This window comes from Mustela lutreola, chromosome 7 (assembly GCF_030435805.1).
Source record: "Mustela lutreola isolate mMusLut2 chromosome 7, mMusLut2.pri, whole genome shotgun sequence".
Taxonomy (NCBI): domain Eukaryota; kingdom Metazoa; phylum Chordata; class Mammalia; order Carnivora; family Mustelidae; genus Mustela; species Mustela lutreola.
In genome coordinates this window covers 37,089,786-37,103,387 of record NC_081296.1, presented here as the reverse complement: position 1 = coordinate 37,103,387, position 13,602 = coordinate 37,089,786, and the positions used below count along the sequence as shown (strand labels likewise).

General features: G+C 42.7%; 1 protein-coding gene across 1 annotated transcript in view; it reads left to right on the top strand.

Moving 5' to 3' along the window:
• Window positions 1-13,602, top strand: part of ARID3B (AT-rich interaction domain 3B) — a 115,933-nt gene that overhangs the window by 40,350 nt on the left and 61,981 nt on the right. The window contains exons 2-5 of the mRNA XM_059180380.1: window positions 131-284; window positions 2,962-3,242; window positions 7,469-7,809; window positions 9,740-10,121. Coding sequence (XP_059036363.1) covers window positions 10,073-10,121 — 49 coding nt within the window. The 5' untranslated portion in view covers window positions 131-284; window positions 2,962-3,242; window positions 7,469-7,809; window positions 9,740-10,072. The remainder of the gene's footprint in view (window positions 1-130; window positions 285-2,961; window positions 3,243-7,468; window positions 7,810-9,739; window positions 10,122-13,602) is intronic.

Sequence of the window (13,602 nt, the reverse complement as noted above, 5' to 3'; positions counted from 1 at the left end):
TGCAGGACTCCATCCGGGACCCTGGGATCATGACCTGAGCCGAAGGCAGATGCTGAGCTGACTGAGCCACCCACGCGTCCTCGGCATGACATTTCCTATCTTCTTGTTTTTATTCATCTGCCTTCTCAAGCTTTGAATCTTCACAGCTTCATCTTTAAGACCCTAGTCCAGATGCTTCATCTGTAAAACCCACCAGCTTAACTGGAAAATGAGGATGTTGAGCTCATCCTTCTGGATACTTTTCCAGCACTGTTAAGAATTCAGCTTTCCCTCAACCCATTTTGGTAAGTAACAACTTTTCACTACCCAAAAGGGACCATCGAGGCAAATCCCAACCCCCTGGCCTAGCTCTCATCTTCTTATTCAATAAGCTGTTCCTGTCACTCGTTCAGCCTCAACCTCCATTGCTTTCCAATGGGAATCACCTACTTCAGTCAAAATGAAATCAACAGAGGTGCCTGGTGGGCTCTGTCGGAAGGGCATGTGATTTTGAATCTTCAGACCCATGTTGTGAGTTCAAGCCCCATGTTGGGTGTAGAGATTACTAAAAATAAATAAATAAATAAATAAATAAATAAATAAAACTTTGAAAATAAAAATAATTATTATAACAGTGAAAACAGTGCATGTGAATAGTGGTTTTCAAGCAAACACATATTACAGTCTATGATCTTTGCAATAATTCTGTGAGACACAATTTTTTAAATTACCTTATGCCTTTATTCTGTTACCAATAGAATTTGCTGACAAGTATTATGTTTAGTGCAAAAGTCCACAAACTTAATGAGTATAGTTACTTGTCATTTTTAACAACTTTTTATTTTCTTTTATTTTTCTTAAAGTTTTTATTTATTTATTTGTTTCAGAGAGAGAGAGAAAGAGAGCACAAGCAGGCAGAGGCAGAGATAGAGAAGCAGGCTCCCTGCTGAGCAAGGAGCTGGATGCAGGACTGGATCCCAGGACCCTGGGATCATGACCTGAGCCGAAGGCAGAGGCTTAACCGACTGAGCCATCCAGGCATCCCAACAACTTTTTATTTTGAGAGAATTTCAGACTTATAGAATGGTTGAATGAAGAATACAAAGACCTAACATATACCTTTTATTCAGATTCTTAAAATGTTAACATTTAACAAATTTGCTTTATCATTCTTTACCCCCATATGTATATATAAACATACACACATATATGTTCCTTTAGAGGTAAAAAGGCATAACTGTAATTTACTCTCAAATGGTCTACTTGCTCAGGAAATAATTATATATGTTTATATATTAAAAAATATAATATACAAAACTATATGTCATGTATTTATATATTAACATATAAATATATTATTTCTATTATATATATATGTATATGTTCCTTCAACCATTTGAGAGTAAATTGCAGATATGATGCCTTTTTACCCCAAATACTTGAATATTTCCTGAAACAAGGGCTTTTTTTTTTTTTAAGATTTTATTTATTTATTTGAGAGAGAGAGCATAAGCAGGGGGAGCAGTAGAGGGAGAAGGAGAAGCAGGCTCCCCACTGAGCAGGGAGCCTGATGCGGGACTCGATCCCAGGACTCCAGGATCATGACCTGAGTCAAAGGCAGACTCTTAACCAGCTGAGTCACTCAGGCACCCAACAAGGGCATTCTTTTTGTAACAATAGCACAATTACAAAATGTGAAAAATAACACTGATACACTAATACTTGCTAACCTACAAGCCTTATTCAAATATCATCAATTGTCTCAGTAACATCCTTTATAGCAAAAAGAAAAAAGTATTTTTCTGCTTCAGGATGCAATTCAGGATCACATGTTGTATTTCATCTATAAGTCTCCCTAGTTTCCTTCAATCTGGAATAATTGCTCAGTCTCTCTCTGCCTGCCATTACCTTGTCACTTGAAAAGTATAGGCCAGATGTTGTGTACAAAATCACTCCATTTAGTTTTATATGTGTTTTTTCCTCATGATTAAATTCGGGCTATGCATTTTTGTTAAGACTACTGCAAAAAATGATGCTGTGTTCTCGGTTTATTAAATCAGGAGGCATATGCTTTCTATTTGTCTCACTACTGGTGGTGTTAATTAACTTTGATTCCTAAGTTAAGGTGGCATTGGTTGGGTATCTATAGACCATATCCTATTCCTTATAAAACTTTCACCCACTAATTTTAGTATTCATTGACACTAGAGTTCCTAATTCTTTTTTTTTTAAGATTTTATCTTTATCTTTTTTTTTTTTTAAAGATTTCATTTATTTATTTGACAGGGAAAGATCACAAGCAGGCAGAGAGGCAGGCAGAGAGAGAGAGAGGAGGAAGCAGACTCCCTGCCGAGCAGAGAGCCCGATGCGGGACTCGATCCCAGGACCCTGAGACCATGACCTGAGCCGAAGGCAGCGGCTTAACCCACTGAGCCACCCAGGTGCCCGATCTTTAAGTATCTTTAAGTAATCTCCACATCCAACAGAGGGCTCAAACGCACAACCCTGAGATCAAGAGAAACATGCTCCACAGACTGAGCCAGCCAGGCGTCCCAAGTCCCTAATTCTTTTAACTGAAAAAGTACACATGACTCAATGGTTCAAAAAAATCCAAACCATATAATACAGTAAATAGTAGAGTGAAAAGTAAGTCTTCTGATATCAGATCCTGACTCCCTCCTCCTGTTACTTGTCTTTTTCTTTCTTTTTTTTTTTTAATTTTATTTATTTATTTGACAGAAAGAGATCACAAGTAGGCAGAGAGGCAGGTGGGGACAGGGGAAAGCAGGCTCCCTGCTGATCAGGGAGTCTGATGCGGAGCTTGATTCCAGGACCCTGAGATCATGACCTGAGCCAAAGGCAGGGGCTTAACCCACTAAACCACCTAGGTGTTCCTACTTGTTTTTTTCTGTGTCTTTGTGGAAGAAGCGATGTTACAGGATACTGAAGCCCATTTCATTTTCTTCTTTCTGGATCTGCAAGAGGAAAATACTTCTACCCTGTCCTGCAGTGAGGCTGTGCCCAGGAGGCCAATTTTGGCTCAAAGACTGTGCAGAGAAGTGATATGTGCACTTCCGGGTCAGAACATTTAGTTCCAGTGTACGATTCCCCAGCTCTCCCTTCCCTTGCTGCAGCAAGGGATTTAGATGGTGGAGTCACTGGACAGAAACAGCCTGGATCCCTGAGGCACCACATGGAGCAGAGCAGCCTTCCAGAGCTTACACCGGACACCTGTGGCTCAAGAAATATAAGCCTTTGCTGTGGTGAGTAACTGATTTCAAGTTCACTACTGTCGTGTCATCACTACTACACGATTGAGTTTATCCTAGAAAAAATGTCCTGAAAATCCCTCATGTATTAAAAATATGAATTTATGCCTAATTTTACTGTATGTAAATATATTATGAAATAGTCTATATCTTCCTTTTCTAACCTAACAACATCTTTGAGACTGTTCTACTTCAGAATAGGCGGCTCATTCTTCTTCAGAGTTAGAAAGTGCTCTGTTACGTGAATGGACACTAGGGTATTTGGAAGGTATCTGACTTTCATTTAAATTTCTTAAATAGGTACTACACACAGAGAGTTTAAAAAGAGTTCAAAGAGTATGTGTGAAAAATTCTCCCTCCCATGGCTTCCCTGAGCAAACACATTTCCCACCGAAGGTAACCAATATTTCCTGTTCCCTATGTATACTTCCAGAGATAGGTTACACGTAGGATGTTGAAATGAAGCTCACTTAGTCTGATTTGTCTCAGATCCCCAAACAATAAAGTCACGTTCCAAGTTAGATGCCAGTCCACCACCACAGGATTTACAGGGGAAGATGATAGAAACACAGCTTTTCATTCTTAGTTCACCACCCACCTCCAGCCTGTAAAAGATGTTGGAGAGGTTGAAAAATATAGGAGAGTTAAGGTTTTTAGAGAAAGTTATCCGTGTCCTGAGTCATTGCCACACCCCTAACCTCATTGTAAGAGTATGTACCCATCACCTCACACTGATGGGAGGAGTTTTACTGGGATCACCCAATAGTACATAATGCGTGTTCCTTCCAATTTGAGAGACAGAGTGGCCAGTGTCTGAGTTACAGCTGGAGTAGGTCAAAGGTGAAGGACTGCCTCAGGCCTCCCACGGGGTAGAGATGAGGCTATGGTTTGGGTTGTAGCCACACTCCCAAATGAACGTGTCCTTTGCTATGAAACATACATGCAGGGGGTCTGGAGAAGTTCAGTCTCAGATCCTTTTCGAGAACGCTGCCAGAAGTGACTACATTTCAGTGGGAGGAAGGTGGAGGCACATCCCCAGATGCCCAGAGTCTTGAGAAAGACTTATGAACAAACACCAGTAAAAGCAATGCCTTCATCTACAAGAAAGAAACTACAGAGATGTGGTCACCATTGATGGAATGATGGAGCTTTATAGAACTGAGGAATCCATTCCCTTCCCCAAAAAGAGTAGCATTAAATCTCTGCAAACCCCAGAGAATGCAGTTGCCACTCAGGACAGCACTAGTTAAGGGCAACTTGAGCTTCTGGCCCAGAACTTCATCCATATGCTCCACATTTAACAGACCTTACGGTTGTGCAAGTCATTCACTGAAACGCGTGCCTGGCTGTAGGTGCAAACGGGGCTCGAATCCAGCCTGCTTTCCAAGCTCCAAACCATATGCCCTGGCAGGGGGTTGTGTCTTCTCGGAGGAATTGCCTTTTTCTACTTCACACGGAGGCGCAGCCCTCTCCCTGTAGGATGGCAGGCATCCCCGAGGAGAACCTCTTTCTGACCTCCACCGAGGCAGCACATAGACTAGCAGACCCCCAGTGTGCAGGGCTCAGAGACATTAGCTAGCAAGAGGAAGAAAGGAATGGAAGTATTGAATGAGGGAGTGAAACCGGTCACATAGTCCTTTTCTGTGGGAGGTGACCCACCTCACAGAGGCCCAAGCTAGCTGCAAGGGAGGAAGAAGCCTCAGGGGTTTTCTTGTTATTTGGTTTTCAAGATTTCATTTACTTATTTGCCAGAGAGAGAGAGAGAGAGAGAGAGCACACGCAGGGGGAGTGACAGGCAGAAGGAGAGAAGCAGGCTCCCTGCTGAGCAAGAAGCCCGATGGGGCGCGATCTCAGGACTCTGAGATCATGAACTGAGCCAAAGGCAGATACCTAACTGACTTGAGCCACCCAGGCACCCCAAGAAGCCTCAGTTTTAAATCAATTTTAGAATGATGACTCTTACAGGGGGCTGGGCATTTTTGTTGCTTAACTCACGCTGTCTGGGAGACCAGTGTGACAGGAGGACTCATGAAACCTAAGAGTGATCAGCACAGTTGAGGGACCTGACCAAGATCTCCTCTAAGGGGGCAAGGGGAAACCAGAGCCCCTGAGAATAAATTTAAAAAGTCCACCGGAAGAGTTGTATCCTGTAGTGGAGACCTCGAGCTCCCTACTAATGTGCATTCCCTCCTTCAGGCACAAAGCCAGGCAGTGTTTCCTACTGTCCCTTGCAATTAGATAGAATCTTTAGACTCGATTCTCTACAATGGAATGTGAGCCAGATTAGGGTTAATCTGATGGGTGCCCCTTCCAGGACTGGCCTAGTAACAGCCACTCCCCACTTCCCCCACGCCATGAAACTCTTTTCTTTCCTCTTCTGCTAACTGGATACAATTGGTGACAAGGACACCAAGGATGATAGGCAGAAGGAACCTGGGTCCATATAAAATCCTTACTAATTGCAAAGGGAAAAAGAATAACTTTACAGTACAGAGAACTGGCAGACAACCACCTTAACCAAGTGATCAAAGTTAACGTCGTCATACCATATGCCTCCTGATACGATGCACTGAAAATAAATGGTACCACTTCTGCAGTGTTCCTTCCAGAAATGCATATCCTCAAATCTAATCAGGCAAACCTGAACTGAGGACATGGTACAAAATAACGGGCCTGTACTCTTCAGAAAGTCAAAGCCAGAGTGTCTGGCTGGCTCAGTCAGTTGAGCAACCTGACTCTTGATTTCGGCTTCAGTCATGATCTCAGAGTCATGAGATCAAGCCCCTACATCAGGCTCCATGCTTGGGGCAGAGTCAGCTTGGGATTCTCTCTCTGCCTCCCTCTGTTCCCCCACACGCATGTGCACACATGCTCTCTCTCTCTCTCAAATAAATAAATAAAAACCTTTTTTTAAAAAAAAAAGTCAAAGTCATAAAAGAAGACTGTAGATTATTTAAAGGAAAATAAAGAGATTGGACTTCCTTTAAAAAAAAAAAAGTGTTTATTTATTTATTTGGCAGAGAAGAGAGAGAGAAAGCAAGTACAAGCAGGGGAGGAGCAGGCTCCCTGCTCAGCGAAGAGCCCAGTGTGGGCAAGGAGCCCAATGTGGGCCTCTATCCCAGGACCCGGGATCATGACCTGAGACAAAGGCAGCTGCCCAACCAACTGAGCCAACCAGGCGCCCCAGGGCTTTCTTTTTTTCTTTTTGAATTTAAGTGGGCTCCACACCCATTGTGGAGCCCAGTGCAAGGCCTGAACTCAGGACCTTGAGATCAAGACCTGAGCCGAGATCGAGAGTCAGACATTCAAACAACTGAGCCATCCAGGCGCTCCCAAGAGATTTGACTTTTTTCTTTTTTTTTTTTTTTTTTTTGAGATTTGACTATTTTAAAATGCAGTGTGTAATCCTGGACCAGAAAAACAAGTTTTTGTTTTATTTTTTAAAATTTTTAAAAGATTTTTATTTATTTATTTGACAGACAGATCACAAGTAGGCAAAGAGGCAGGCAGAGAGAGAGGGGGAGGCAGGCTTCCCACTAAGCAGAGAGCCCAATTCAGAGCTTGATCTGAGGACCCTGAGATCATGACCTGAGCTGAAGGCAGAGGCTTTAACCCACTGAGCCACCCAGGTGCCCCAAGTTTTTGTTTTATTTTGATATAAAGGATACTTTGGGGACATTTAGAAAAAAAAGGAGTATGATCTGTAAGTTAGATAATAGTATCGTGTCAAAATTCATTTCCAGGGACGCCTGGGTGGCTCAGTCAGTTAAGCCACTGCCTTCAGCTAAGGTCATGATCCCAGGGTCCTGGGATTGAGTCCCGCATAGGTTTCCTTGCTCAGCAGGGAGCCTGCTTCTCTCTCTGCCTCTGCCTGCCACTCTGCCTGCTGTGCTCTCTCTCTCTCTGACAAATAAATAAAAATAAAGTCTTTTAAAAATTGATTTCCAATGAATTGTACAATGGTTATGTAGGAGAGTGTACTTGTACTTTTGAAACACACACTAAAATATTTAGTTTTAAAGGGATGTTGTATCTGTAAATTACTCTCAGATGGATCATAGAATAGAATAACATGTATACAGAGAGAGAAAGATGAAACAAATGTGGTAAAATGTCAACATTTGCAGAATATGGGGCCAATGTATATGGGAATTTTTGGTACTAATTTTGCAACTTTTCTTTAGAAAACATTATTACCAAATAACCTTTTTTTTGGACAGAGAAACAGCCAGAGAGGGAACGGAAGCAGGAGGAGCAGGGAGCTGATGTGGGGCTTGATCCCAGGACCCTGAGATCATAACCTGAGCCAAACGCAGATGCCTAACCACTGGCACCCCACCAAATAATTTTTAATTATATACACTTGAACACCTAGAGTGGAAAATGATGGCCAGTGGGACAGAAAACAAAAGCATGGGAAGAAAGACATGTGGCTGAGTAGTTGTTGGCTTTGCACTTCATACAGTCATCGGGTTGCTCCAAGGTTCTCGTGTTCAGTAGCAACTTTGAAGGATCATCTGCTTTCTGGCAGCTCTTGGGGAACCTCGATTTCAAATGTCTGGTAAGTGCCATTTTCCAATTTTTTGTTGTTGTGTAACAGATAATCTCATGTTAGCTGAGGAACATGAAACTGAAGATCAGTCCTTTGGAGTTTGACTGCTCTAAGGTCTTTTTCAAGCAAGGTTTAAGTTCCTTAGTTCCAAAATACCCAGTGCCTGATCTAAGGGCATTTAGAAGCTGGTTAGGTGGCTGGCAAGGGAATGTGACCTGTGCCTGTTACTGAGTAGACTCAGTAGGTCTGGTTAGTCCTTTGCAACATGCAGCCAGCTCTGCCTATAAGAGGTTAGAATCCAGTAGACTTCTGGCCAATAGAATCCAGTAGTATCTCTCTGGTGGAGAGATTCCTGGTTATATGGGCCTGCCTGCCAGTGACAAATTCACAGGGAGACAAGCTGTGAGTTCCTGAATGTGAAGAACTTGGGGTCTTATTTTTTTTTAAGATTTTATTTATTTATTTGACAGAGAGAGAAAGAGAGCACAAAAGTAGGGGGAGAGGTAGAGGGGAAGGGAGAAGCAGACTCCCTGCTGAGCAAGGAGCCCAAGGCAGGGCTCATCCCAGGACCCTGGGATCATGACCTGAGCTGAAGGCAGAGGCCTGACTGAGCCACCCAGGTGCCCTAAGAACACGGAGTCTGAAGTACCGAGGACAGTACTCAAGGCCATGGGAACTCAATTGGTATCCGCTAATTTAGCTCATTAAATTATCAATATTTCTTTTGTTCTCTCCACTTTTCTTTTTTTTTTTTAAGATTTTATTTATTTATTTGACAGAGACAGCAAGAGAAGGAACACAAACAGGGGGAGTGGGAGAGGGAGAAGCAGGCTTCCCGCTGAGCTCAGTTGTTAAGCATCTGCCTTTGCTCAGGTCATGATCCCAGGGTCCTGGGATCAAGTCCCACCTCGGACTCCCTGCTCAGCAGGAATTCTGCTTCTCTCTTTGCCTGCTGTTCCGCCTGCTTGTGCTCACTCTCTCTGTATCTCTCTTAACCTAATAAATAAATAAAATCTTAAAAAAAAAAACCAACTCGCTTTTTTTGGTGTCTGTTTTTAATAGGGACACTTGAAGAGGTAAAAAGAAAAAACATTCTCTTTCTTTCCATGGTTTTCTGAAGTCATGATCATGAGTCAGAATGTCAGAGTGTATTGGCAGCTCCTTGCTGTGTTTAACAAGATACCATAAGAGGCAAGCTCAAGCAAGAATGTCCTGGTTTGCAAGCTGACACAAAAAGGAACTGAGGGCGCTCAGAACTAGGGCCTTGTGCCCCAACAGCAGGAAAAAAGACTGAAAAGGTTATCCACAAAGATATTTCAGTTAAACAGAGGACTCCAGCACGAGTGCAAAGAAAAGTCTCGAGGCTTTCCTTCCTCCTAAGCCTTTGTTTCATATGGCTTCACTGTAACTGCCATTAAGTTGGGAGAGAGAGGCGTGGAGTAAAGAAATAAATGAAAGTTGATACTTCTATCCTGGAAAAAAAAAATCTTTGAGGCATGATTTCTGGTACAAGAAGCTGCTTAGAAGCAAATCGACCCGAAGATTCTGTACTGCCTCAACCCCACAAGCCTGGCCTGAGTAAATAAGGAAAGCCATAAAATAATACCTGGGGCCATACAGTCCCCAAGGAGGGCATGCCCCCACCTCACGTATAGCCAGGGAAAGCACTGGCAGAGGGCTGAACCAGGGCATAAGGAGAACAAGGACAAGAGAATTTTTCCTAAAGAGCAAAATTGGATCTCTTCTAGGTGCTTCCTTCACTACCGGAAAGGGAGTCTTCACGGTGTCCATCTAGCAGGATTCCATGATTGCTTTAGACATGACTGTACATGTTTCTCAATCTCCCTCTTCCAAAGTTTGTGTTGCAGTTTTCCTGTCCCCTCTGTCACTGTGTAGTGGGGTAATGGTGACGTGGCAACAACTTGGCTTTTAATTATAGGTTGCTGGATCGTGAGGAAATTCGTTCAGGCCAATTGAAGAAGACTGCGATCCAAATTTTCATATGGATGCCATAACTGGATAGGACTTCTTGTGGTCTCCCTTTGGGGAAGAGTGATTGTATTTGGTGACCAGAAAGACCAACTATAACAGAGATCTCTTGCTGTCTGCCAAAAGCCATTATTCTCTGCAGGCACACACCCCTTCCAATTCGGGAGTGGCCATACGACAAAGTTTTCTCCAATGTAATGTGACTGGAAGCAATGTGTACCACTTGGTGACTATGGGGTGGGACAGCACAAGAATGAAGAGCCTAGGCTCCTGAACACCAGCAATGAAAGACGACCATGTCCCTGACCTGAATATCTGCCCAGGACTGTCAGGTAAGCAAGAAATAAACTATCTGTGGGCGCCTGGGTGGCTCAGTTGGTTAAGCATTTGTCTTTGGCTCGGGTCATGATCTCAGGGTCCTGGGATCGAGCCCCACATCGGGCTATCTGCTCGGTAGGAAGTCTGCTTCTCTCTCTCTCTCTCTCCCTCTGCCCCTCTCCACTGCTTGTTCTCTCTCTCTCTCAAATAAGTAAAATCTTTTAAACAAAAACAAAACAAAACAAAAAAGAAACAATTTTGATGAGTCACATTTTGGATCTGCTTGTTGCAGTAGACCCCATAAGTCATACAGTATACCCCATGAGATATACCCCATGAGTCATGCTTGTTCCACATGATTACATACTCATACAAATGATGTACATACTACATCCTTTAAATCACAATTATTAATGGTAACATACTAATCACCCTTTAACAAACCTTGCTTTTTTTCATTTAATGTCTTGGGAAGTGTTCCATATCAGTCCATTAAAAACTTCCTCATTTTTTCTTTACTTTCTTTTTCACTTCTTGATAGTGTATTTAACTATTTATTTAACCAGTTCCCAACTGATGGGCATTTAGGCTGTTTCTGGTCTTTTGTTAGACACTCTCATGCTCACGTTCTTTCAGCTGGTCCTCTGCAAATGCAAGATACAGGTCAGCCTCATGTACAGAATGCTCTAGTTTTACTCTCTGATGTGGGACTTAGCTTCTTTTAGCCAAATTGCAAAGCTAATATGTGACATTACTGATTCTCTATGGCACACTAGGATAAATTATGTATTACAAAATAAACTCAGGGATGCCTGGGTGGCTCAATGGGTTAAGCCACTGCTTTTGGCTCAGGTCATGATCCCAGGATCCTGGGATCGAGTCCCGCATTGGGCTCCTTGCTCAGCAGGGAGCCTGCTTCTCCCTCTGCCTCTGCCTGTCACTCTGCCTGCTTGTGCGCTCGCTCGCTCTCTGACAAATAAATAAATAAAATATTTCAAAAAAATAAATGGTTACAAGTGAAATACTGACACTACTGGGAGGAACGTGGCATGGTGGTCACCAGCATGAATTACAGTCAGACAGCCCTGGTTTCAAATCCCAGCCCTGCTCCCTATAACATAACCTTGGGCATGTTACTTAACTCCGGTGAGCATGTTATCTCATCTGTGAAATGGGCATTATTGTGAGGATTAAATGAGAAGGTAAGTGAAGCACTTAGCACATAATAACTATCAGTTAAGAAGTACTATAGATTTTTCCTTAATATAGCATTTTTTTTCTTTTTTTAAAAGATTTTATTTATTTATTTGACAGACAGAGATCACAAGTAGGCAGAGAGGCAGGCAGAGAGAGAGAGGAGGATGCAGGCTCCCTGCTGAGCAGAGAGCCCGATGCGGGACTCAATCCCAGGACCCTGAGATCACGACCCGAGCTGAAGGCAGAGGCTTAACCCACTGAGCCACCCAGGTGCCCCTAGCATTTTTTTCCTATTGACCAAAGACAACAAAAGTTAGACTGGACTCTGAGGTTAGGGCATCCATCGTAATTATCTTTATTTTTAAGATGGGAATTGTTTTTCAAGAGATTAAATCATTCAAATTTTTTCTTTTTTGAAATAATTTTTATTTTACAAATTTTTCTGTAATTTGGTAGTTACTTTTAGAATTCTACCACTGGCATCTTCCCAAGTCAGTAGAAATTATGGACTTCATTGTTTTTAACGGCTATACCCATTTTGGAGATAACTTTTCTTTTTCATAAGGACAAAGGCCTCAAATTTTGTGACTGTTCATGAGTTTTCTATCAAACAATTAGGATTCAACTGTATTGGGTCAGGGCTGATCCCATATTACAGGTCCAGGAAATTTAGTCATTGTCAATGTTATCATTGATGTTAAAACAAATGACACAGAGACTGCTTTGGGGAGTGAGAAAGAATTGTAGAAAAAGCATGCAAATGTAAATGCCATTCTCCTAGCACTTGAATTCCAGAAGTGAAACTGGATGGCTGAACTGTCCATATTAGGAAATGACTGGTTGCTTGATGAGCACATAGTTAACAGTAGTTTGCTTTTCAGGAGGGTGTGGGTGGCATGGAAGGGAATTGGTCAGGAGGACATTATTATCAGATCAGTTAGTTTTAGAACCACTCTATTCTCTTCCAGCATAATCTCAGTGCAGTTATAAGCATTATAAAATCAAACTTTCACTTCAGTTGGAGAGCCTGAAAACCCAGCTCAGTTGGGTTTTCTTTGTTTTTTAATGCAGAGGGCTTGAACTCACGACCCTGAAACCAAGCCCTAAGCTGAGAACAAGTTTGATGCTTAACCAACTGAGCCACCCAGGAGCGCCCCCAGCTCAGTTTTTTGTTGTTGTTGTTGTTGTTAAGATTTTATTTATTTATTTGACAGAGAGAGATCACAAGTAGATGGAGAGAGAGGCAGGCAGAGAGAGAGAGAGAGGGAAGCAGGCTCCCTGCTGAGCAGAGAGCCCGATGCGGGACTCGATCCCAGGACCCTGAGATCATGACCCAAGCCCAAGGCAGCGGCTTAACCCACTGAGCCACCCAGGTGCCCCCCAGTTCAGTTTTTAAAGGTGAAGTTTCTGAATCAGATTCCCAAATAAGGTTATCTGTTATTCCCTGAAACTGCAGCAGGTGAAAATCCTATGTTAAGATTGGTTTGAATCAAAGCTTTCAACATATGCTCTTGCTATAAAGTAGTAAATGAAGGCACGGGATACAGATAAGCCCTTTCCACCTCTCTGGCATTGCATGTGGTTCACCTTAATAAAACACCAGGGGCTCCCTTTATACAATACTCAGTTTTCTTTAGCTAAGAATGAGGGCTAAGATAGCAGTAAGCGGGCACTGGGAACACGGCTGTGTCATGTGATTCATGGGGACAATAAAGATATGATGAGCCAGGCACCCAAACTCCTCAAGCCACACAAAGCCAAGTGCTTCCCACCCTATATTTGAGAAACTCCTTTCCTCCACCCTGTTTTTGGAAGCTTCTTTTTCACTGAAGTTTCTCTAGGATACTTCGCATCCTCTGAGCCCATGTTTCCAAAATACTTACTGTCCTAAATTCTCTATACTTTAGTCCTGAAATTGACAGTTGTGTTGTTGTTGTTTTTTAGTTCAGAGAGAACAAGAATCCTGGCCAACTTTAACAATAGAAAATGCATATTACTGTTCTTGATAAATCAACATTCAGTGTTGGTGCTTGGAAATAAATATTTTTTTTTGGTGGAGATAAAGCCCCCGGGCATGTGCAGGGGTCTGTGGACACATTATGGCAACTGGTTGGCTCCATGATTCTTCTAGCCAACCAAGCTCACTGCCAGCCCAGCTTCAACTCAGACTTCCTCTCCTCTTAGCCTCACCAGCACTTGACAGTGTCGAGCTTATCCCAGCTCCACTGGGTGGGGAGCCAGATGGCTTCCAAAAAGCCCCGACCAGAGGCATAGACCTATGACCAGATGTTGCATTCT